The 22,816-nt window shown below is 52.9% G+C and overlaps 11 protein-coding genes across 11 annotated transcripts; 5 read left to right on the top strand and 6 right to left on the bottom strand.

The window, feature by feature from the left end:
- Nucleotides 1-379: 379 nt before the first annotated feature.
- Nucleotides 380-2,198, bottom strand: CABS01_16579 (uncharacterized protein; the record flags this gene model as incomplete). The annotated part of the gene is made up of 4 exons (XM_060549909.1): nucleotides 380-1,371; nucleotides 1,437-1,692; nucleotides 1,746-1,918; nucleotides 2,042-2,198. 4 exons carry the CDS (start codon nucleotides 2,196-2,198, stop codon nucleotides 380-382), a joined length of 1,578 nt encoding a protein of 525 aa, XP_060404974.1.
- An 867-nt stretch (nucleotides 2,199-3,065) lies between these two features.
- On the top strand, nucleotides 3,066-3,827 carry CABS01_16578 (uncharacterized protein; the record flags this gene model as incomplete). The annotated part of the gene is made up of 3 exons (XM_060549908.1): nucleotides 3,066-3,218; nucleotides 3,276-3,657; nucleotides 3,706-3,827. 3 exons carry the CDS (start codon nucleotides 3,066-3,068, stop codon nucleotides 3,825-3,827), a joined length of 657 nt encoding a protein of 218 aa, XP_060404973.1.
- A 3,853-nt stretch (nucleotides 3,828-7,680) lies between these two features.
- Nucleotides 7,681-8,613, top strand: CABS01_16577 (uncharacterized protein; the record flags this gene model as incomplete). The annotated part of the gene is made up of 1 exon (XM_060549907.1): nucleotides 7,681-8,613. The coding sequence occupies one exon, from the start codon at nucleotides 7,681-7,683 to the stop codon at nucleotides 8,611-8,613; it is 933 nt and encodes a 310-aa protein (XP_060404972.1).
- Nucleotides 8,614-9,291: 678 nt separating this feature from the next.
- CABS01_16576 (uncharacterized protein) lies at nucleotides 9,292-9,930 on the bottom strand (the record flags this gene model as incomplete). The annotated part of the gene is made up of 1 exon (XM_060549906.1): nucleotides 9,292-9,930. The coding sequence occupies one exon, from the start codon at nucleotides 9,928-9,930 to the stop codon at nucleotides 9,292-9,294; it is 639 nt and encodes a 212-aa protein (XP_060404971.1).
- A 1,023-nt stretch (nucleotides 9,931-10,953) lies between these two features.
- CABS01_16575 (uncharacterized protein) lies at nucleotides 10,954-11,355 on the bottom strand (the record flags this gene model as incomplete). The annotated part of the gene is made up of 1 exon (XM_060549905.1): nucleotides 10,954-11,355. A coding segment is annotated over one exon (402 nt), but the record flags the coding sequence as incomplete, so codon positions are not given.
- A 98-nt stretch (nucleotides 11,356-11,453) lies between these two features.
- On the top strand, nucleotides 11,454-14,645 carry CABS01_16574 (insulin-degrading enzyme; the record flags this gene model as incomplete). Its single annotated transcript, XM_060549904.1, has 5 exons — nucleotides 11,454-11,541; nucleotides 11,598-11,689; nucleotides 11,748-12,602; nucleotides 12,978-14,283; nucleotides 14,335-14,645. The coding sequence occupies 5 exons, from the start codon at nucleotides 11,454-11,456 to the stop codon at nucleotides 14,643-14,645; spliced, it is 2,652 nt and encodes an 883-aa protein (XP_060404969.1).
- Nucleotides 14,646-15,324: 679 nt separating this feature from the next.
- Nucleotides 15,325-15,693, top strand: CABS01_16573 (uncharacterized protein; the record flags this gene model as incomplete). The annotated part of the gene is made up of 1 exon (XM_060549903.1): nucleotides 15,325-15,693. The coding sequence occupies one exon, from the start codon at nucleotides 15,325-15,327 to the stop codon at nucleotides 15,691-15,693; it is 369 nt and encodes a 122-aa protein (XP_060404968.1).
- Nucleotides 15,694-16,173: 480 nt separating this feature from the next.
- CABS01_16572 (uncharacterized protein) lies at nucleotides 16,174-17,528 on the bottom strand (the record flags this gene model as incomplete). Its single annotated transcript, XM_060549902.1, has 2 exons — nucleotides 16,174-17,378; nucleotides 17,432-17,528. The coding sequence occupies 2 exons, from the start codon at nucleotides 17,526-17,528 to the stop codon at nucleotides 16,174-16,176; spliced, it is 1,302 nt and encodes a 433-aa protein (XP_060404967.1).
- A 1,026-nt stretch (nucleotides 17,529-18,554) lies between these two features.
- CABS01_16571 (uncharacterized protein) lies at nucleotides 18,555-18,709 on the bottom strand (the record flags this gene model as incomplete). Its single annotated transcript, XM_060549901.1, has 2 exons — nucleotides 18,555-18,566; nucleotides 18,614-18,709. The coding sequence occupies 2 exons, from the start codon at nucleotides 18,707-18,709 to the stop codon at nucleotides 18,555-18,557; spliced, it is 108 nt and encodes a 35-aa protein (XP_060404966.1).
- Nucleotides 18,710-19,021: 312 nt separating this feature from the next.
- CABS01_16570 (uncharacterized protein) lies at nucleotides 19,022-19,201 on the top strand (the record flags this gene model as incomplete). Its single annotated transcript, XM_060549900.1, has 1 exon — nucleotides 19,022-19,201. The coding sequence occupies one exon, from the start codon at nucleotides 19,022-19,024 to the stop codon at nucleotides 19,199-19,201; it is 180 nt and encodes a 59-aa protein (XP_060404965.1).
- A 663-nt stretch (nucleotides 19,202-19,864) lies between these two features.
- On the bottom strand, nucleotides 19,865-20,787 carry CABS01_16569 (uncharacterized protein; the record flags this gene model as incomplete). The annotated part of the gene is made up of 3 exons (XM_060549899.1): nucleotides 19,865-19,964; nucleotides 20,011-20,334; nucleotides 20,534-20,787. The coding sequence occupies 3 exons, from the start codon at nucleotides 20,785-20,787 to the stop codon at nucleotides 19,865-19,867; spliced, it is 678 nt and encodes a 225-aa protein (XP_060404964.1).
- Between the last annotated feature and the right edge of the window lie 2,029 nt (nucleotides 20,788-22,816).

Here is a 22,816-nt window from a genome sequence, read left to right as displayed (position 1 = left end):
CATTGAGACCCAGTCGCCCCAATCAGCCGTCCTGGGTCTTTGGAATGGTTCAGAGACCAAAGGTGCTGTGAAAGGAACCGGCAAAGCTACAGAACATCAAAATATACTGCACTAACAGGTCGAATCTCCTGAGCCCCCACCATGAGGGGGTTCAAACTTTCCAGAACAAAACGCATCTGTCAGAGAACGGTTTCCCGCGTGCACCTGTGTTGCGCTCTGGGATGCATGAAGCGATGCAAAATGAAACAATTCTACCTGTCCCTATCGAGCTGTACCCAGCACCCCTTTCCATTCTGCCGCGCATGCAAGTTGAACTCAAGCTAGCACCTCGAAATGCCGGTTGCACAGCACGCTGAGTGTTCGCCGCGGTTTGTATTCTCTATCTCCGCGTTCGCTTCTTAATCTCCACCTCCAAGCCTTCTTGTTGGAGAAACCAGAAGTTTTTGACACTCCATCGCTCGCTGTCGACTAAGGTCATCTCGTAGCGAGTGATCAACGCAAACACCACTTTATAAACCTGAGTTAAACCCATGAGTTCTCCGATGCATCTGCGATTGCCATTGCCGAAAGTGAGGTCGCAGGACTTCATGTCCTTGATTCGCTTTTCATACGCTTCTTGAGTCTCCCCACGATTCTGGTCTTGTACCCATCGTTCGGGACAAAAGTCATCGGCCTTGTCGCCGAAGATTTCACGATTTCTGTTCGTCACGTATGGGTTCATTCCCACAATGTAACCTTCGGGAATATAATCACCCGAAGGAAGTGTGATGCCCCCCTTAGGAACGTAGCGCTCCATTGTCATGCAGACTCCAGGCGACATGCGAAGAGCCTCGCAGATGACTGCTTTCAGATAGGGAAGGTCGCGTGCGGAATCATAGCTCGGTGGTTCGTCGTTGAACCTAGCCTGAAGAATCTCGTTGGTCAGTCTCTCCCATATGCGGGGGTCTTTTAAGGAGTGATAAAGCGCGCTTTGAATGGCGCCTGCGGTTGTGTCGGCACCTGCGATCATGTTGATCATGAGCCAGGAGACTACTTGAGCCTCGTTGACACTGCCCGTGGCAGCCTTCTGAGTTTCGAGAAATTTGTCCAGAAAGTCTTGAATCCCGGGACTATCAAGGTCACTACGGACTTTTTGCAATCTTTGGCGGAGGTGGTTGACGGAAATCCTTGTGATGTTGTCGAACCCTGGCGGTCCCATGGGGAAGATGGGGTTTTTGGCTAGTAGGCGGTCTAGAAACGGGGCAGTGCCGATGACGGCGAAATACTCCATGGCAATTTTGGCAATACCCAGTGTGGCATCAAAGTCGCGGCCCTCTTTGAGGTAACCGAAAGGCTGCGAAAACGTGACGGTGCCGACAACATCCCAAGCATCTGTTGCTCAAGGTGTGAGTGAATAGACTTCTACGGGTTACTAAATGCTTTTGACGGCTACTTACAATACAATATCCATGCTCCCAGATCGCAACCATTCTTTTCGGCGCCTGGGCTTCCGATACACTGCTTATCAAGCTGGTTACAAAGCAGCTTGATGGTATCGTTCATCTTCGGCTCTAGAAATGAGATGCTTCGTCGAGAGTAGTGCTTCGCAACCTGCTTTCTCTCTTGTTTATGCCTCTCAGGATCTGTCTCACTGAAGAGGTTAAAGATGATCTCCCCGTCAACGAGGGCACTGCTGCCGTGGTAGAACTCGGTCTAGAACTGTGGTTTAGTCACGGACAAAACCTCGAACGGTGAGACTCACGTACCTTCCGCCATTCCCCCTTACGATCGTAAATCGTGTCAATGCATTCCGGAAGATTGATATTCAAGACATTGGGGGCAATTCGAACGATCGGTCCAAGCTCCTCGTGGAGTCGCTTCAGCACAAGGTGTGAGGCGCCCGATTTGACTTGAAGAAGATACCACAGTCTTGTCCATGCTATGCGCAACGCAGACGATTAACCAATGTCGAGATTTGCATGCGAGTGAAATAAGTGAAAGCGGGTACGGATAGAATCCGGCAGTTGGCCCAGCGAAAGAAGGAAACGGCGTGTGAGCTTACCTGCCAGGCGTGGGCCCGGAAACTTCCTCAGTGGTGAGAGGAAATACGAGTACAAGCCCCATAAAAGATACGTTACTATTGCTGTGAAGACCAAGAAAGAAAATGATATCATATCGGGGATGTGTTTGCCTTGAAGTTGGCTCAGGGACTCAGACATCGTGTGTGGGCTTGCCATAATGGGGTGTAGAATGCGAATAAGATTTGGGGAATCGGCTGCAGGACTGAGGGCGAGAAAGTGAAGAGAGCTGTGTCCGTTACGGTTCACACGGCGGAGATGAGCGCAAATTTAACGTGTGAAAGCCCTGGATTAATTTGGGGGTCCAGGGGGCACCTTTCCTCGGCTCAGGTGGGTCTACATAGTGTTGAGGTGCCTGCCAGTGTCCCTGCCTGAGGGCGGTGTGGACGTACCAGCTAGGGTATATGTTACGTCTCGACCAGTTGGAGTGCTAGCCGGAGTAGCTATATACGCAGTAGTGCAGAACAGGGGACAATGATACCAGAGGTATCATTATTATGGTAGTATGGGTAGGTAGAACCTCCCGGGCTGGTAGCGTGGAGACTGACGGCCCACGGGAAACTCTGGAACAACTGCTGAGAGGCTGGTCTTTCGCCTGTAATCAATGTATCACACCTGGTCCGCCTGAACCACAGGAATCTGACAGGGAGCATTTACTTCGGCCAGGTACCGCAGTAGAAAACGGATGCCAAACAGGCGTGGTCGCGGACAGCTTCCCCGGTTAACGACCCTGCAGAAAAAAATGGCATGACGGAAGATCATCGCTCACAATACGACCCTGCTTCAATTGATGTTGCCGGTCTCAACTTCTGCATTGTTGCTGCGGATGGTGCAATGGGGTCTCGGCTCTGCTCGTGGTGGTAGTAGACTACGGATATAACAGCCAGGCATTCTCCCGAGCCTCGTGCCACAGATGAAAGACTTCAAATTCTTGTTATCATCCACGGCTATAGCCAAGTCAGTCAAAACATATCAACACCTTCCGGTTCTACTGTTTCAACAGTCACAATGATCCCCCTTGGAGGTGATGGCCCAACGGCGTTAGCTATAATGTGGGCACTGGCGGCCATCACATTGAGCTTCGCCATTCTGCGTCTTATCACAAGACAGTTCATCATCCAACAGCTCGGCAATGACGACTTTGTCTACACGCTTGCTGCGGTGAATCTGATACATCATCATTGAGAGATCAACTGTACTAACTGTCATGCTTCCCAGATCTTCTTTCTACTTTACGTCGTCTTCCTTCAGGTGTCTCTGAGATACGGTTTCGGGCAGTCTATTTCTGACATCATGTCTGCAGGCTCTTTGCAAGATGTGGCCGACGCAATCTATTGGGAAATGATCGGACAGACCTTTGCTGTACTTGGAATGGCCATTTCCAAGATCTCTCTTGGGCTGTTCCTGTTGCGCATCTTCACGCAGATATGGCATCGAGTCGTCATATGGGCAGCAATAATCGGCCTTATGCTTGTCTCGGTTGCGACGGCTGTCTTGTTCTGGGTTCAGTGCGTGCCTGTCAGGGCCATCTACGACGTCCGACTCCGGCCCACTGCCAGCTGCGATATACAGATTACTCCTTTCGCAGTCACGCTGGGTGGTACATTAAGTGGTCCCCCTCATTCGAGACGGTCCTAACACACTGTAGTCTGTTGCATCATCGCGGACTTCTTCTTTGCCATCTTCCCCCTTGCGTTGATATGGGGCTTGAATATGAAGCGAGAGAAGAAAGCTGTCATCGCCGCCAGTATGAGCCTTGGTATTATGTAGGGCTACATCTTCCGAACTCCTTCACGTGGTAAACGGCTGATTTTGTTTCAGAGCTGGAGGAGCCGGTATTGTTCGCACCTACGAAGTTGCTTCGGGATTCACTGAGAACTATACGAGTGGGTAAAGAGTGTTGATTTGAGGTAGAGCAAGACCTTGCTAACAGCTGTACAGAAGATACCGTGCCCCTCATCATATGGTCAGCCGTTGAGTTGGCGGTGACGATGATTTGCATTGGCATACCCATCCTTCGGCCTCTTTATCAACGCGCGCTCTGCGGCTCCGGCCTTTCGTCCCACAAGTACTACAAGTCGCCGAGCGAGAACATTCGCAGGATGACTGAGTTCCACGAACTCAGAAACGTTCCGAAAGACTCCCGTGCCGAGGGAGTCCAGCCGCAGCAAGGTGGCAGCAACAATATGAAAACTACGGCCCAACGTGCAAGACTCGAGAACGGTGACGGTTCGGGGGTAACAGACATCGAGAGTGGCAGCCAGGAATACATTTTAGGCCCGGAAATATACGCAACCCGGTCATGATCCCGTCTCTCGGCCAGAATGCAGAACAAGACGTCAACGAGCCAACGGTATTTGAGCGCATGTAATATGGTGGTCAGTCGTGATCAAGTTGGGTTGCAGTCATGATGCATTTTTCGTATGTACTACGTTTTGGCCGATAGAGTCACGCCGAAATCAGGCCTGGAACCACTTAGTTAATCACCTTTCTCCGATTGTGGGCACAGAATAACTCGAGCCTGGTGCCAAGCAGCAAAGTGATTCGAGAAACACCGCCACCCCAGGGAAACACTGTGCGGGAAGCAGCTAGCTGCAAAAATTGGTCGAGAGGGGAAATGAAAGCCTGCTCAGGCGATTTAAAATCACGTGTAGCATCTTCAGCTGGGGCGGGGCCAAGACCCCGCTTATAAGGTCCGTATCAAATCGCTGCTATACCCCGTCTGCAGATGACTTTCGGCCCCCGAGCACCCTCTCTGCTGCTGCGTCTCTCGCCATACACAGGCGGCGCAAACCATCCATCTTCGCCGTGAGTCAATTCATCCACCAGGCTTTTGCCTTTGAACATGGGAGCGATGCGCAAGAGCCATCGTGACCGGACGTGATGCTGACGCAGCGCGTGTAGACACTACTGAACCGGGAGGACGCGGCGTCGAGTGCACAACGGCAATCATGAGTTCCAGCAAGACTGGCTTGTGTGCGGACGGATGCAGGCCGTCGAGACACCAAGAGCCTGATTCGTTTTGGTTGAACACTGGTTCAGCTTTCTTTCCTGATTTCACCCATCTCAACTCGAACGACCTTGGTAGCAACCTCGGATAGGCAGCGAAAAACATCGAAGGGACTACGAATCGCTCGGAGGCCACCAGTCCGACACAAATACTCCGCAAATACCAATGCCTGCCTTGTTCATGGCTGGAAGAACTCGTATCTGCGTTCATTCGGAGATGGATTGATCCCAAGACGTCTTGCCCCACCAGGAGAGACGCCTTTGCGCTGGTTATCATGGGCCTTGGCCAACCTTGCCAACAGGAGCAAGTGACCTGGACAGGTATCGGTCCGGCGCCAAACTTTGCAGCCAAACCCGAAATCAGCTATATGAGGCTGGCCATTGACATCATGGTCGATCGGGAGCGTGGAAATACCCTTGAAGATGCTCAAATACATTTCCTGGTGGCCCTCTACGCCTTTCACAATGGCGTGTACACTGAATGCAGTCGGCTGCTGCCACGAGCCATCCGAATTCTTCGTTGTATATGGAAATGGTGAGGATTGAGGGACAAAAGATAACGGCCGCGGCTAACTATGTTCCAGGCACGACCTTATCTGGTCCCGAAGCGACAGAGATTGGTTCGTGATGGCCACCTTTGCCAATTGTATCTACCTCGAGATGTATATGATAATCCGGCGGTGTTGGCCTGTGTTCCTGGTGGGTTTTATGGTTGGGCTTGTGTTGTTCATTGCCGCTTGAAGGCGGGACGAATCCTTGTCCGGCGTGACTGGATACAACATTTCTCCTCGGCCATGAGTGCAAAAGCGAGTCGAGCCTAGTGCCAAGCCGCAAAGTGATTCGAGAAATACCTGCTTCAAGGATAGGTATTGGCGCGGAAATCAGCGGAGGGCTGTCCTGAGTCATGAATAGCGCTGTTAACTGCCACTACGAGCCTCACCCGTGGCCGTCAGAGGAGCCCGACAGAGACAACGTACAGCACCACGCCGAGGGATTCTCGTCATTCATACAACATGTCATGCGGGGGATAGCCAACGAGTGCAGACTCACGTAAGTGTCCCATGCGAGGGCGACGCAAAACCAGACGAAAGCCGGGACTGGCATTGGCAATGGCCACTCGGTTGGCTGCGGGGCGCTGGGGAGCTTGTACGAGCCCGGCCCTCGATTGGGCCGCTGCGCCGAGCAGTTCGCACGTCCCAAAGCGTCTTGCACGCCAGAACGGCTATTGGCTGCACTCCGCGGCACGGCGGCCTTGGTTGCGGTAGCCACGGAGCCAGTTTGCGATCCTCTGGAAGAGCACCGGTGTGCAGGGATGGTTACTCGGCCGGGGCCCTTCCACCTCGAGATCAGCAAAATGACTTGTCCCCCGTCGCGAGAGTCTCGCACACCCTGCCTCACCCCGTCAGGGACCTCGACGACGGGGCTGGGTACGCACGAAAGTGTTCTGCCAGGAAGTAAGGTACGAGCGGGTCCGCATAGTGCCACCGTATGAGTCGCCCTGCAAGGAGCCCCCGCCCGTGGATGACAGGGGAGGGAGGTGTGTGATCTGTTTTCTGCTGTTGGTGCTCCAGGCGAGCGTCAATGCAGGCTCCGGACAAGGGTCCCAACAGGCCTACCCAGTTACCACCGTCTGTGGAGCCACTTGTTGCTGCGTGCACCCCCGAAGCTCTGACCAGCGCTTAATCATCGACGGAGGTCCCGCTGGATTGAGATGAACTGCGGGTCGGCAGGGGACACCGGCCGTCCCCTCGGTCTTTGCAATATGTCCGCGGGGCGAGCTCATTTGGCCAGACCAGGGCCGTCAACGACAAGCCTCTGCTCCTCTCTGTGCCGTGGAATCCCCACCAAACGCTGCCACTACACTTTGTCCACGACGTCCACAACCGGAGGCAGTGAATGGGCAATCAACCTCGCCCCATGTACGGTACTTTGTCTGATCACATCATGAGGCTGCGAGGAGCTTGGCCAGGAGGTAACGTGGCGGTGTCTGTATCTGGCATTTGCCTTCTTTGCAACCGGTTAGCTGTCGCGTAGTCTTTTCTTGAGTCAGCCTACCAGGCGTTCTTTCTTCGTCTCGACGTGGCCATAATGATGATTCGCATCGCCGCACCTTGGTCAAGCCCGAATTAGGGATCGGGACTACCGATCGCTCCGGCGATTACTACATAGAAGGCTAGGAATGCCCATGCTCATCGTACAGGAACTTCGTCTTACAATCATCTTTACCAACCCTCTTTAGTCATCTTTAGCTCTCATCACAATGGGCTCCTGCCTCTCCAAGACGCCATCATACCCTAGCCACCAGATGGACTTTGGCCCTGCCCCAGTCAGGAATGCTTCGCATATCATGATGGATACGCACAGCGGCCCTCAACCTCGCCTCTTTTTCCCGGCAGACGAGGACTTGCCCAAATATCCAGATCCAGACAGATCAAAGGCTGATTTCATCCGTCTCTCCCGGGAAGCCGAGGGAAAGCGAGGATTTCTGTCACTCAAACATAGAGAAGTTCACGTGTATTTAGACGACAACTTCAGACAAGATGCTAAAGCCCAGCTTTGTATACAACTATAGGCTACCTGTCTGCGACTTCTGGGAGAAGCACACCAGAGCGACATGAGCTTCTTCGCCACCAGCTACAGCAACAGCGACAGCGGCCACGTATCCCAGGTGAAGCTCCAGATGGCGCAGGAGCTGGAGAAGCTTTTCAAGTCTTCAAGCTGGGACGAAGCTCTAGCAATTGTAGGAGAGTCTCAGAGTCTCCAGAGCATGGGGTTCCAGGGGTGGATGTCGGATCTTATCAGACATCAGATGCTGAAGGAGACCATGGAACGTTTGTCGGATTCTGAGATGCACAACCGTCTGCTTGCTCACGCTCGCGAGGAAATGACCGGAGTCTGGCAAGGCTGGAGAGCGCAGGATCTAACACAGCAAAAGTTGGTCGATGTCTACAAAACGGCTGTCGGGAAGGCACGGGAACAGCCAAAGCTGCGGAATAGCGTTCGCTTCACCATTGACCGGTCGATCGCACTGCAATTGCGGTTGTCTGACGAAGAGGACTCGCATCCTACCAACATCATCTTGCTCGCAGCATCCCCTCTTGAACGCAAGGAGATGGAATCGCTCAAAAAGCGTTTGAAAGCTGTCAAAAGCGGTGGCTCCGAGTTTTCTATCCAGGTAGTCCTCTTCGAGGGCAATCCGTCGCCCGACGTGATGAAGTATCATCACCAGCTAGATGATCATCAATCGGGCGACAGAGACATATACAGCGCTATATCCTTCAACGAGGTCAGGGTCCTTAGCGAGGGCTTCAGTCCGCTTGCTCTGATGAAGATTCTGAACGGACACTCCAGAGCATTCACTCAAATGAGGCTCAGCGAGGACCAAAAGTACGGCAGCCACGCAGGTGGTCCATTCAAACTACCAACAGTGCCCGAAGTACAGACAGCTCTCGGACTTGCAACAACCCATCCCGACAATGGGATTCTCGTATTCAGCGATCCTCAGTCCGCGGTCGAATTGAAGGATGCTGGCGACGGAAAGGTTTAGGGCCAGGTCCTGCATTCGGCTGATGGGGGCGTTGCGAGCACCCGATCGGTGTTTCAATCAGTGTCGACCTCAATTCTGTGCTTACTTAGACGTTTCATTACTGAGAATGAATTGGTATCCCTGCGCGGTATTCCTCCAAAGAACATTGCAAGAACCCGTGGTAGGTGTTGAGTTTATGTGCAAACAAGTATTTTGCCAGAAAATTCCATTGAAATGGAGCTCATATTCAGGTGTTTGTACTGTACATACGTCGTAGACGCTGATTATCGGCGTGATAACATGACCCATTTAGCGTCGCCCTTACACTGCAATCCCGGAGTCGTTTGCCTTATTTCGGTATGCAAAAGGTACATGGGATGCAAACATCTCACGGAGCAAATCAGTTCTCTGCTCATCAAAGAGGGTAGCATCACATAGCCGTTGGATCAAAAGTCACGAGACACTCACAGCTCCGATGGGGAGAGATTCGCAGCAGATTGAGTCTGGACGGGATTATGCATACAAGCCGCCTGAGCCGACATTGGCCTCATGCGGAGTTTCCAAGTGACCGTAGAAAATGACTCTGAATTACGATAAATGTGTTATTTATATTGCACCTACTTCCAGTGGCCGATTTCTTCTAGTAGAGAGTTCGCTAGCGCCTGCAAAACCTTCGTGAGTATGTTGCGTGCCAGACGCTCACACTGCTGTGAGTTTTAACGGAGTCGAAACGCCGCGAACCATCAGAGCTTGCTCCTTCACTACGATCTCCGAAAATGGCTGCTTCGTTGTAGGGTCTCTGAGGTAGAGCTTAACTCCCTTCTCCTGTAGCGGCCGCCAAATGGCGGCAAAACGGGAGCCAAGCTCGTCTGCCCAGGTGCTAAGTTCTGGCAGAGCATCTTGAATAGGGCGGAAGTCGGTTGCGGACTCGCTGATAGTTTTCCGGGCCAAATCAGCTGTCACGGCCCTTAGCCTCGGTAGGCGGTGTAGTGATCCGGTGATATCCTCCGAAGCGGTGTCGCAAGAGGAGGTGTTGTGAGGGCAGAGACGACTCAAGTCGTCGATGGTGACGAATTGAACATTCTCAAGCACAAGGTACGCTGACGGTGGTGGAAGCAGACACATCTGAGGCATCCACCTCTGCCGGACAGTGGTTTCAGCGCCAGCTGGGCTGGCCCGATACCCGTATCTGGTCAAAGAGTTCTCGATCCAATCTGTAGCCGGTGCTAGTGGTAACTCCAAGACATCGTTGTCGAAGATGAACACCCTTTTGTGTTGCGAATGGATGAAAGACCGACGAAAGTTGTCCAGAATCCAGGTCCAGGACCGCCTGTTCATTGTTCCGACGTCCAATATACCATTGACGCGTTTCGAAAGTCGCGACTTCGACGCAGACGCAGGAATAAGACCAAGTCTTTGTTCGTTTTCTGCATCATAAAAAACTATCCATGAAATGCGCTTTTACGTTTTTTGAATGTGAGAAACATAAAGGTCGATTATCGTGATCAAAATGCGATCTGGCAATTGTCCACGCATTTTTGTGCATCGGTATGGACGCGAAGAATCACCCCCATAGATGAGAATGGATATTATTTCCTGATTTTCGCGTGCAATATTGATCCGCGGACAGTGTGCGTGGACCACAACAGGCCGTCAAGGTTGGGGTTGAGAGATTGGAGGAAAAGTAGATGCATAGCAGAAAGAAGGTCAGTAAATGGCTATATAAGGTGAACTTGAGAGCCCGAGATAATTAGATTTCCGCTAGACAACCGGACAGCGCATGCTGGTCATATTGGCGAGGGCCAGAGAGAAGTTCGAGTTCTTTTATGTACCACCATGGGACGTGTGAACCAACCACGAGTTTGTCTGAAACAGAAGCCACAATCAATGTCTCTAGCTCATTTGCATGGATTTTACGTGGCTTCGGCCTAACAGTCCCCGGCGGACTCCAGTTCTGAAAACCCGCCAGCCCATCATACTCCGCAACGAGTCCCTTGCTACGCGACGTCGTCTAATCGCACCCGGAATGCCGCGACCAGACGACAAATATTGACCGTCGTTCGTCAGTCAACGCATAGACTAGGCTCGTAACGGCCAGAGACGGCTGATCTGTGGATCAGACGGACAGCCGTGGCGCAAGGTGGACACCACCCAATCCGCAAGGGGCCAGGGCGTTGACAGTTCATGGGCGGCTGCAAACACACCCCCTTCCGGCCATGCTGGGTACAAGCGTCGTCCAACCGTCGCTCCTCGTAGGGCCTGGCCATGCTCAGACCCCCTCCACGCTCCTAACGGACCCACGCGCTGGCCCTGAACAGGTGGCACTCATGGACGAAGCCTGTCTCTGAGCGGCCGCCTCGTCTAGAGCATCACGCTCCCAAACGCGGCGACAAACCATCCGTACCAATATGCTGGTGAGATGCGACGGCCCACTGTGACGAATCCAGCGTCCGCATGTGCTGCGGTCCAGATAGACAGGCATAGTGCGTAAAGCGACAGCGGTGCATCGCTTGATGCTTTCGCCAAGCGGACACCGCATAGTAAGCTCCGTCTCAAGTCGGTCATGCAGCTGAGGCTTTGTGGTGCGCTTGCGAGAAACCGTGACTGGGAGCCATTCTCATGAGCGAAGCTGCCGTCTAAGAAGCTTCGTCGGCCGTACGTATCTTCTCGGCCCCGCACCACAAGGGCCCAATGGAATGAACACAGCGAGAAGGTAAACGCTGTACAGCGACCACTCCGTCTTGATAAGCAGTAAGTTGCAGAGAACACGAGCAGAGCTTCCACTGCCCCTGATTCTCAATCCTAACCACACACACCAAGCTTTCCCAATACTTCTCCCATCGTGACTCTTCACGCCCGCCATGACAGCGCCCAAGCCGAAACCTATCGAGCGGGTCACGGAAAATTTCGAAAAGCCTCTGGCCGACAAAAGAACCTACCGTGTCATTCGTTTGTCCAACAAGCTCGAGGCCCTATTGTCGAGGCCCTCTTGGTTCACGATCCAGAGACGGACAAGGCCAGCGCCGCCCTCGACGTCAATGTCGGAAGCTTCAGCGACGAAAAAGCCATGCCTGGCATGGCCCATATCGTGGAACATGTACGCCTTTCCATACACACCAAAATTCGCCCCCCTTGGCTGACAATTTTCTGCGCAGCTTCTGTCCAGGGGCACTAAGAAGTTCCTCATGGAAAACGAATACTCCCAGTACCTCGCCTCCAACTCTGGCACCTCAAACGCATACACGGGAGCAACCTCCACCAACTACTACTTCGATGTTTCTACAAAGCCTGCCAATGACATGGAGCCCTCGGCCTCGAACCCCTCTCCCTTCAAAGGTGCGCTCGACCGTTTCGCCCAGTTCTTCATCGAGCCTCTCTTCCTCGAATCGATCCTGGACCGAGAGTTGCGCGCTGTCGATTCAGAGAACAAGAAGAACCTGCAGAGCGACCAATGGCGACCAAGACAGCTTAGACAAAGTCTATCCAGCCCCAACCACCCCTTCAATCACTTTTCGACCGGCAACTTCGAGGTTCTAAAGACCCAACCAGAGGCCAACGACGTCATTGTTCAAGCCAAATTTATGGAGTTCCACGAGAAGCACTACTCGGCGAACAGGATGAAGTTGGTGGCTTTGGAACGGGAGCCTTTGGACATTCTAGAGGGCTGGGTCTCAGAGTTGTTTAATGGGGTCCCCAACAAGGATTTGGTGCCGAACCGCTGGAAGGCCGAGGTGCCCTTCCGCGAAAGCGAGCTCGGTGTGCAGGTGTTCGCCAAGCCGGTGATGGACTCGCTCGAACTGAGCATATGTTTCCCATTCCTCGACCAGACGGGCATGTTTGAGTCTCATCCCAGCCGATACATCAGCCACCTGATCGGCCACAAGGGGCCTGGAAGTATCATGGCTTATCTCAAGGAGAGGGATTGGGCAGACAACCTGAAAGCCTTCGTACATCCAGTCTGCGCAGGCACCCCTGATATCTTTGAATGCCAGATAATCCTCACCGAGGAGGTGAGCTCAGAGTTCATGAATCGTACGGCGACCTCTCATACTGAAGCAGATCACAGGGTCTCAAAAAATACGAGAATGTTATCAAGATAGTTTTCCAATACTTCTCTCTTCTCCGGGAGTCACCGGCCCAGGAGTCGATCTTTGACGAGATCAAGATGATGGACGATATAAACTTCAAGTTCAAGCAAAAAACTCCAGAAAACCACTTCACTAGCCATGCTAGTGCCGTTAGGCAGAAGCCTCTCCCGCGCGAGTGGCTCCTCAATGGTAACAGCCAACTGCGCAAGTTCGATTCTGAGCTGATTAAGATGGGCTTGAAATGCCTGAGACCCGATAACTTCCGCTTGACCATCATTCCCTGGTGACTGGGATCAGAAGGAGACGTGGTACGGCACCGATTACCGTCAGGAGAAGATTCCCGACGACTTCATGGCGGAGATCAAGAAGGCTGCCTCAAGTACCGCTTCCGACAGACTCGCAGAGCTTCACCTCCCCCGCAAAAACAAGTTTATTCCCACCAAGCTCGATGTTGAGAAGAAGGAGGTCCAGGAGCCGGCAGTGGCGCCGCGTATTGTACGGAATGACAGCATCGCTCGGGTGTGGTTCAAGAGAGATGACACATTCTGGGTGCCCAAGGCGGACCTCATCATTAGCTGCCGGAACCCCAGCATCTACTCGACTGCTGAGAATGCCGTCAAGGCGAAGCTGTTTACCGACCTCGTTAGGGATGCGTTGGAGGCCTACTCGTATGATGCGGAGCTCGCAGGTCTGCAGTATAGTTTCGCTCTTGATGCTCGTGGCTTGTTTCTCAAACTCACTAGGTACAATGATAAGTTTGCGGTTCTCTCGGAGAAGGTTCTTGTCACAATACGCGACCTCAGGATAAAGGATGAGAGGTTCGAAATCATCAAGGAGCGCCTATCCCGAGGGTACAATAACCAGGAGCTTCGGCAGCCCTTCCACCAGGTTTCAGACTACACAACTTGGCTCAACTCGGAGCGACACTATGTTGTTGAGGAGTCATTGACTGAGTTGCCCAACATAGCTTCTGAGGACGTCCGCCAGTTCAGGAAGCAGATGCTTTCACAAATGCACATAGAAAGCTACGTGCACGGCAACCTCTACAAGGAGGACGCTCTCAAGTTGACTGACATGATTGAGACGATCCTGAAGCCGCGTGAATTACCCCGCCTTCAGTTGCCCGTCATTCGATCTCTTGTTCTCCCCGCTGGATCAAACTACGTCTACAAGAAGACGCTGAAGGACCCAGCAAACGTCAATCACTGCATCGAGGTGTGGCTGTATGTTGGGGACAAGAGCGACCGCATAACGCGGGCGAAGACAATGCTCCTCGAACAGATGACCGAGGAGCCGGCATTCAACCAACTCCGAACCAAGGAGCAGTTGGGCTACGTTGTCTTTAGTGGACTCCGAAGCTTCTCAACCACCTATGGCTTCCGGTTCATCATTCAGAGTGAGCGAACGCCTGAGTACCTCGAGTCGAGAATCGAAGCTTTCCTCAACCATTTTGCCAACAACCTGGACTCCATGTCCGAGACCGATTTCGAGGGCCACAAGCGAAGTTTGATTGTGAAGTGTTTGGAGAAGCTTAAGAATCTTGACCAGGAGAGCGATCGTCACTGGGCTCAGATCGCCAGTGGATACTACGACTTCGAGCTGGGTGAGTAGACAACCTCTTTGAAATGATGATTGAATGTTGACCCCTTGCTAGCGCAAGACAATGCCGCCCACATCAAGTCGCTCACGAAGGCAGAAATGGTCGAGTTCTTCCAGCAGTACATCAAGCCTGGCTCTTCAACGCGCGCAAAGCTTTCAGTACACCTTCATGCTCAGGCGAGCAGTTCGACAGAGACGGAAGCCACGATGGACGGGATCAAGACAGAAGAGAGCGGAGCAGCGAGCACGCCGGAGCCAGTACCCATCAAAGACGTCCGCAGTTTCCGGGCGAGTCTGCGAATGACGCAAAGAGCTAAGGCAGCCAAAACCCTGAGCGAATACGAAGATATAGATGTGAAAGTTTGAGCTAGGAGTGGAAGTTGTTCAGGAAAAGCGAACTAAGAGTCTCGTTGGTTTTTTTTTCTTTGGGGGGTTTTTTTTTTTTTTGGGGGGGGGGGGGGCACAAGCGGGGTTTGCGGGCATGGGAAGAAGCCGGTTGTACACGACTTTCATATGAGAACAAGAGGAATTGAGTAGCGCAAAGCAGCTCTATACATCGTAAAATTCCTCGTCGGTGATTCGTTCCAAGCCCATTCTTTTCAGGCACACCAATCTGTTTTCCGCAAGCGAAAATGATGGGCAGTTTCTTTATCTCGAGTCTACGACTACGGCCGGGAATACTTCTCTGCCATCCAATAGCATCTAATTGAAGACACCCAGCGCCCGAAACTCAGTCGCTTACTCCCTCGTCATCTTGTCTTTCTCTTCGCCATGAATAGTGCTCATCCCGCGGCCACTGTGGCTATTGTCTCTATCACGTCACTCGTCACCCTCGTAACAGCTAGTGTCGCATGTCGTCGCCTCTGTCGATGTCCGCGTCCTCTTGCATGCAGCTCATTTCTGGTGGCTCATGCCATCGGTACTGCGGTCTTCTGCGTGCTGTTCATTCAGTGGTTCAGGCATCGCAGGCAGTGGACCATCCCCCTCCTCGCCCAAGCCGCATGCCTAAACGCAACACAGGTAGAATCTCTTCACATTCAAGCGCATGGAGTCTGATGAGAACATGCAGTTGATTCTTCAGGGCCATAGACGGCGTACTCCTGAGACGAGACTCTTCTTCACCGCTATACTCACTTGCGGGGTCGCTTTTGTTGTGACGTCCGCGATCGCCAGGAACCACTCACCGTCGTTCCTTCTGCAGCCCTTGGCACTCGTGCTTTCTGGTAATGGTCTCTGGTCGGCATGGTCTTTCAGAAGCCCTCTCCGCGAGGCATTGATGTCGCCTCGGGACAATGGCACTCAGTTCCTCGTCACCAGCTACACGCTGCTGGTATGCCACGGACTCTTTGTCTCGGCACCCCTCGCCGCCCTTTTCGAGGACGTCGTAACCTCGTATCTGGTACGTCTCCCCTAATAAGAGAAGCCTTTGCTGAGTTTGTGTTGTGAAGGCTGTCTTTTGGCTCACCCTGCCGGCAAACGTCTTCCTCGCATGCTGCCGAGTCTATGGTGTGTTCTGGCATAGCAACAGGGGTCGTGTCTATATGGGAGAGCATGGTGCAGTTCTGAGTAAGGAAGCTGAGTCCGGATGTTGTGATGATGTTGCGGGATCTCAAAAGTGTGCGGTCTAGCGGAAGACATGATGGAGCAGGCACATCGTAGACCGTAATATGGTCCTCGGTTCTGGCGATTTCCAACACAGCGCCACATGCTTTACAGGTGCGACTTTTACTTCTTATATGTACAAATGTTACCATATTTTCTCATCGTATCATCATGAATCCATCACTGCCTCAGACTGATCCGTGGCTCATCGCGCGCCTGCGTACGACATTCACAATCCCGGGCGACCCCGCGTGAGTCAAACAATGCTTCGAATACACCAAGGCCATGTATGTCACCAGCCATTCGAGTGGTAACCCCCGTAATAATTCTTGGAGAAGTCCTGAAAAGGGTCGGGAATATCCTCGTTCTCGTTTATGTAGGCCTTCTCGGGATACTGCTTCAGGCTGCCGACTTCGTGAGAAATATGGCGGCGCTTGAGAACTGCATTGGCGGTCGAGGACTTTAGTTGGCGCTCCCAGAGCAGATTTCGTCGGAGAGACTCGGTAAGCTCAGTCGCGAGCATGTTGCGTCGTGTGGTTCGTGGGGTGAGGGCGGCCTGTAGGTGGCTGTGGCTGGCAGTCGCAGGCATAGGACGAGCGACGGAAGGGGGCACCTCGGTGATGGGCTTTTGAGACAAGGAGCGGTCGCCACGCTTCATTGTCAAAGCAGCATCGTCGGAGTCGTTGGGAGAGACAGCCAAGTCAAATGATACTGAATGGCTGATGCGAGTCGGAGGGAGTGCTGAGGTAGACTGAGAGGCAATGTTGCCAGCCCGGCCGCGTCTGCTCTGCCCGTTGATCATGAGGGTAATGAGAGAGCGGCGCGAGCGTAGGTGAATCTTCGAGTCGACCCGCTGGAAGGTCTTCTCGTCGATGCTGGACTTGTTGCTGTCTTCGATCGAGTCTGCGCAGTCGGAAGAATCATCCTCGTCGTCAATGGCGCTCTCGTCGACATAGTCGGTGTCCGAGCCGTCAGGGGACGTGTCATCAAACGCATTGCCGTTGATGAAGTCTTTCAATACTCGATCAGCATAAGAAGAGGTTTCCAACGGGCCGTCAGAGGTCCAATCGGTTTTGGATGGAAGACAGCTTCTCGGATAGCTGCCTTCTTCATTGGAATTTGCGTCCTTAGGGGTTTCTGACGCAGTACAAGCAACTGAGGCTTGCGAGGAAGAGAAACTGCCGTCGGTAGGATTGTGGGATTTGTTCCCGGGATGCGGAGCGACTGGGGAGTTCTCCTGTTCTAGAGAGGAAACAGGAGTGACAGATGTAGGATTGTTATCCGACAGTGATTCAAGCGCCGTGTCAGGCATCTTCTTCGGGGGCATGTGAGGTGTGGTGGTCTCGTGAATGAAGTCGAAGAAATCCTCGTTCCCATGGCTAGTGGAATTCTCTCTTCGAACGAGAGGCCGTGTCTGGCTAGGACCATCGTTCAATCGAATACCGGGGGTTTCGTCTTCACTATTCGATTCGACACTTCTGGAAAGCGGCGGTGGTTCTTCGAGGAGTTAGCTACTGATCTGGATGATCTCCATGAACTGGATTTCTTACGCATCAGCATGTTGTAAACGTTATGAGGATCCACGTTCTCAATTTCGTCAAAGGCATCGGGGTTCACGTTTGAGTGAATATCGAGAGGACAAGACATAGTGAAGGGCGAGTGACTGCGATAGCTCCAAGAGTGGTAAGCTGGCGAAGGACGCTTCTACATCAACATCATGCCTCATACCGCCAATCGGGGCCAGTCGCATTGAAGTATGTGGATGTGCCACCACCAAAGACACCGGCGGTGACATGTCAGATACCCTTGCTCGCGAAAAGAAACGCCGTACGCAGCTGCTGTCGAGAATGGAAAGACGCGTCTCGTGGTGCGTGGGAGGGAATTAGCAATGGTAACACTGTTGCCCGCCGGCACGCTCCTTGTCACAGCTTGACTGTCTTGCGCTAGCTTGCGCGGGAGTGTGGAGACGGCGGACAGAGTGGAGGGTGGTGCTCACCAGCTGTGCGGGGCTGTCCCCATTTCCCGACCGGAAGCCGATGACCAGTTTGCGGAGAGCCATCGCGCTATCGACGGGGAGGATTCAGCCGATGGGCAGACTCGACTGTCGTGGGGGTCGCATGTGGATGGCGTTGCTTCGTGAGGTGTCTGGGCCTTTGTGATCGTCGCAAATTGTGCTCTCGGCTTTTGCGTTGGTCCGCTTCTCAAAGCTCGAGTATGTCAGCTCCCGGGACCTCCATCAGCATTGTCTGTCTCACCTTCCCTGCTTCCAAGTCGTATCCGCAGTGGATGTCGTCGATTCGCAGAACTTTGCTCTGCTCTGGTTGTCCGCAGAAGGCAGTGTCAAGCGGATCAGACACAACACCTGGCAACGGCGTGCTTTTGTGTCTCTTCGACTCGCAAGGCGTCCACGACGGTTCGCCATTCAACATCAGGCTTCGAGGCACCACGGTAGGCAGACAGCAGTCGTGTGCGCTCACCGCCGCAGCTGCAGTCATCACGTTGGGTCGGGGCGAAGCAGGCCAGTCACGTTGGCGTTCATCGGCCAGGTCACATTCACAGAATTGCACATTCGGGGTGAACAAGGTTAATTCTGGAGAACAGAGTGCTGCAGATACATGCGCCCGTCTCCCCTTCCTCCCCCTCGTCGATCAACTCCAACCCCTGATTTCCACCCTAGCGGTTGTACTGTCCAGGGTCAGCAAGGTTCGCGTTCGGTCAGGCCTGTCACATACAACGACGCAATCTTCGCAACGCGCGCCATGGACGTTGACCCAGCCGGGGCAGTCCACGCCATGCTTGTATCTATTGACGTAAGGGTAGCGGTCCATGATTCTTTTCGATGCTGCGGTCGCTCGCCTATGGTATGATTGGCGTGGAGGGTATGAAATGTGATCGTGGTGAACTTGCGGAAGCCGGCACTCCTTCTGTCAGGACTCGCTCTCTTTATCACGCAGCTTGCGCTCTGAAGTCCTGCTTAGCTGACTCGAGACGTTCTCAACAGGATATCGCTCGCCCACGAATAAGAAAGTATCTTTGACGTGTCGCTCACTCCAAGATACTCCAACAGTGGATGGCCGCATTCCGCAGCTAGCCGTCGAGTGCCCAATGGGCTGCCTGCGCCGAGCAGCAAAGGCGACGGGATGTCCGCGATTGGCTCAGTCACTGGCATGAGAACACCCATGGCGGTCGGCGAATGCGAAGCTCGCGGAAGCTGCGCTGGCCGTCACTGCGCAAGACATGAAGTCGAAAGAGGCTCCAACGATTGGCCGGGCGTGGGGCTCCACCTGCATGCCAAAAGCGGGTCGCGTGTGGGACGCTAAAACGTGAGATAAGCTCCCCACGTTGTGTGCCGGAGGGCTGCGAGCACGGGGCATGTCTGTTGCACCCCTCCATGCTACGACACCCTGAAGGTCGCCTAAACGCACATCATGCTGAGCGTCGTGCTTCCACACCCACCCACCATGACACTTGTTGATCAGTGCACTCCCCCACCCACCTCTATTGGCCGGTCAGGGATCCCCACACAAGCTACATTTGTTGCCCTGCAGGAAAACTCGAGCCCCTCGACCAAAGTCACTCGCTCCAGCTGACGGCGGCCGCTACGCCAAGCGGACAGGGTTTCCCGGATTCGGGCTAGGCTGAAGTTGCCCACACCCGTACGCCGATGCTGGCTCGTTGCGCCCGCAAAGCCGTTGTCGTCTTGTCACAATCGCGTATGAATAAATCTTCGGTCGATTCCATCGGATCATCCAAGGTACTACGCTGGAAGAGGCGACACTTTTTTTCCCCCTGATTATTTCTCTCTTCCGACTCTCCCAGTCTATGCCAAGTGGCAGTCGGTCGTACATTGTCTGTCTAGGTGGCCAAAAAGCGTTTGAGAACAATATCTTTGTCTACGAGCACAGATCATCCCACCCAAAGAGAAATCAGTTGCATCTTGACGGCGGCATCAAGTCTCTTCAGCCCGTCCTGGGATCTCAGTGCTATAGCGGACAGGCTCGTTTCCTTGGGCGGTTGTCTGCTTCAAGCTCGTCCCTAGGCCTCTTGTTATTCGTGTTTGGCTTCCTCCCTCGGAAAGTGTGCCTGTGACAGTCAGCTTCTAGTCATCAGCCAACGAGACTGGACGTACAGTGACGCGCTGCGCACGCCGCTCCAGGCACTAAAGTGCGCGAGTATGTCAAAGCTGCTCTGTGTCTCCTCTCTAGCCAAGCCATTCCAGCCATGTAATTTACCCTGCGCAATCTCAAGCGCTAGTCCCGATTCATCAGGATAGAAAGCATGGATGTGACGTGTGTTTTCAATCCCCATTTCTTGCATCATGCGTTCGACTCTACAAATCTCGTCGCACTCCATCCTACTCAACGTTTTTCTCGCTCGACTGGCAGATGACGCCGCGCGAATCAGGTCCGGTACGGCGACCTGAATGTCGATCGTTGCGCCGGGTTGGAGAAGACTAACAGCCATGAGGTTTAGCGTTTATCTCACTCGTGCTCGCATCGTAGGCAGTACCTGTATACTTTGTTCAAAAGGCGCCGTGTAATGGAAGTTCCGACAGTACAAAAAAGCACACGATCGAAAGGATCTCGAGCGCCGACATGGTTCTCATCCCTACCATTGTCAGCAGGCGAAGTAACAAGAGCCGAGTGGCATACATGTACTCCGTAAGTTCAAACTCTCCTGAGTCGTCCAGGCATTCTTTGAAGTATCCGGCCATCAGCCTCGAAAAACGATCGCCGATGATGACTGTTGCGTGGTTGGAGTCAGTGTCCGACAGTTGAAAATGTTTCAATCGACGCTTCAGCATATCCTTGTTGAGTACGTCGTCGTGGCGTCTTTCTGGGAACTCTTGCTCGCTGGTATCGCGGGAAGAGCCGTAGCCCTCGTCATCGTCGCGGTTATCTCTCATGATGTCGTCTATGTTCAGCGTTTTGCTAAGGTTGACTGAGAACGTAATACATGGCTGTACATCTTCTGTCGAGGACTGGACAGTCTTATAAGACACTGACAGCGGTGCACGGTCTCATCGCTCATTTCACACCTTGACAGCCAATTACCGGTGGCGGGTCTCGTCTGGGCTTGCCTACTGCTAGTTCCAGGCCCCTGACATGAACCAACAGCTGCTTTCGGGGGACCCTGGGACGGTGACGACGGAGCCAAAACAGTCCGTCAAAGAGCCCCTAACGCATTCAGCCCATTGTTATCAACTTTTTTGTTCAAGACTAGAAGCTAGACTGCCACTGTTCTGGACGGATATTTGATCTTGGCCGAAATAGCCCCCAACAAGAGCGTCTGGGTGGTTCACAACGTCTTGGCACAGACAGGTAAGGCACAGCTCGCCGCTGAAGAGCCAAGGCAACCCCGCCAACATCCATTGAGATAACCAATGGGACATTGGCACAAGCAGTGGACTCTCCGCCCGTCTTCTTCCCACAAACCCGAAAACTGTCACTACATAGCTGACAGTGGCGCTGAAACATCTGATGTTCGCAGGTCTCGTTACTGTAGGTTTTCACAAAGGCGCGCAACGACAGGCAAAAGAGCAAACGGAAGCGCTCATGGTCGCTCAAATAAAGGGAGCGAGAATAATTGGGGAAATTTCTTGAAATATACCTTCCAGCCTTTTGGCAGCCATGCCCGAGATCCTTGGGGTACTGGCGGTCGGCCACTAAATCATCCTCTCAAAGATCCACAATCCTACAACTCCCACGGCCGAGACATTCATTTTGCTGAGATGGAATAGCTTGAAAATTTATCAGTCATCAAAGCCCTTCGGCGCAGGACAAGAGAAACTTACTAGTTGCAATAAACATGGATGGTGGGGTCGTCCGTTTCTTTCCTTGCTTTCTCGACGAGCTCATCGTCCAAGACCAAACTTTCCCCGGCGTCAGGCACTCTCGCTTTTATAAACGCGTTCATGATTATGGTGAACCAGTCTTCAATGACCGACCCTCTTTTTTTCATCGTCGCAATGTTAGTTGTTGATATGAAGCTTCTCGCAAACGGTCGAATCGAGCATCCCAATGTTTTCGAGGTCCCGTATGATGGTGTCAGGATCGCCGATTGACTCTGGTGACGTTTTTGAAGGTTCCCACAACATGCGCGATAATTTCAAGAGGGCGGGAAATTTTCGGCAGGCTGCCATTGTCGCCGAGAGGAATCATGCCGACGATCTCTATCCTTAACTCACCTGCAGCTGCCAGGCGATGTTGCACATTTCCACGAAACACTGGCCAATTGTTCATGTATCCAATCAAGACGCGCTGGTCGACTTCAAGAACGATGTTGTGCTGGAGGGTGTAGCTACGGACTGTCAGCTCTGAGGTAGGTGCAGTAGTCGACTACATACAGCGGCGGGTGCAGCAGCCAGTCAGGGAATCCCACAACTTTGACTTCCGTCAATCGATGAGAAGCCATGTCCTCGGCTGCTTGAACAGCCCAGATTGCGCTTATCGTTGGGAAGTCAGAATGCATTTGATTCGTTTTAAGAAGGGAAGCGAAGACGAATATTCAGACAGTATTCGATGTAGTACGTCGTGTGCGTTTGCTAAGAGGTCCTTCTAGTATAGAGACCCAACAGTAGCAGTCACAGAGCACTTTTTTGGGGTGCTAATCAGTATCAGCCCTATCAGTCATTGTGAAGCTTGACAATTTGCCACGTTCGGGGTGAAGCAGGTGAACAAACGGGCAACCATTGCGTTGCTCATTACAGTCCACAGAAATCATTATGCCGGCCTTACTTCATATAGAAGCCAGGCGATGCACTGATTAGCTGATGAGTGACAAATTTTGTCCTGACCCTTCTTCCAACATGCAGGAGGTCCCACAGGTGCTCTGCGTCATGTGATGGTATTGGAAGCTATTGGCAACGCTGTTCTGGCAACACTGATACCTTTGCAGGGCAGACCTGGAGGTCGTTGACTAGGTATTAATCAGTG

The sequence above is a fragment of the Colletotrichum abscissum genome (genome assembly GCF_030869225.1).
Source record: "Colletotrichum abscissum strain IMI 504890 chromosome Unknown Scaffold_112.1, whole genome shotgun sequence".
Taxonomy (NCBI): Eukaryota; Fungi; Ascomycota; class Sordariomycetes; order Glomerellales; family Glomerellaceae; genus Colletotrichum; species Colletotrichum abscissum.
Note: the sequence above shows the minus strand (reverse complement) of the source record. Positions and strands in the feature narration are given on the sequence as shown.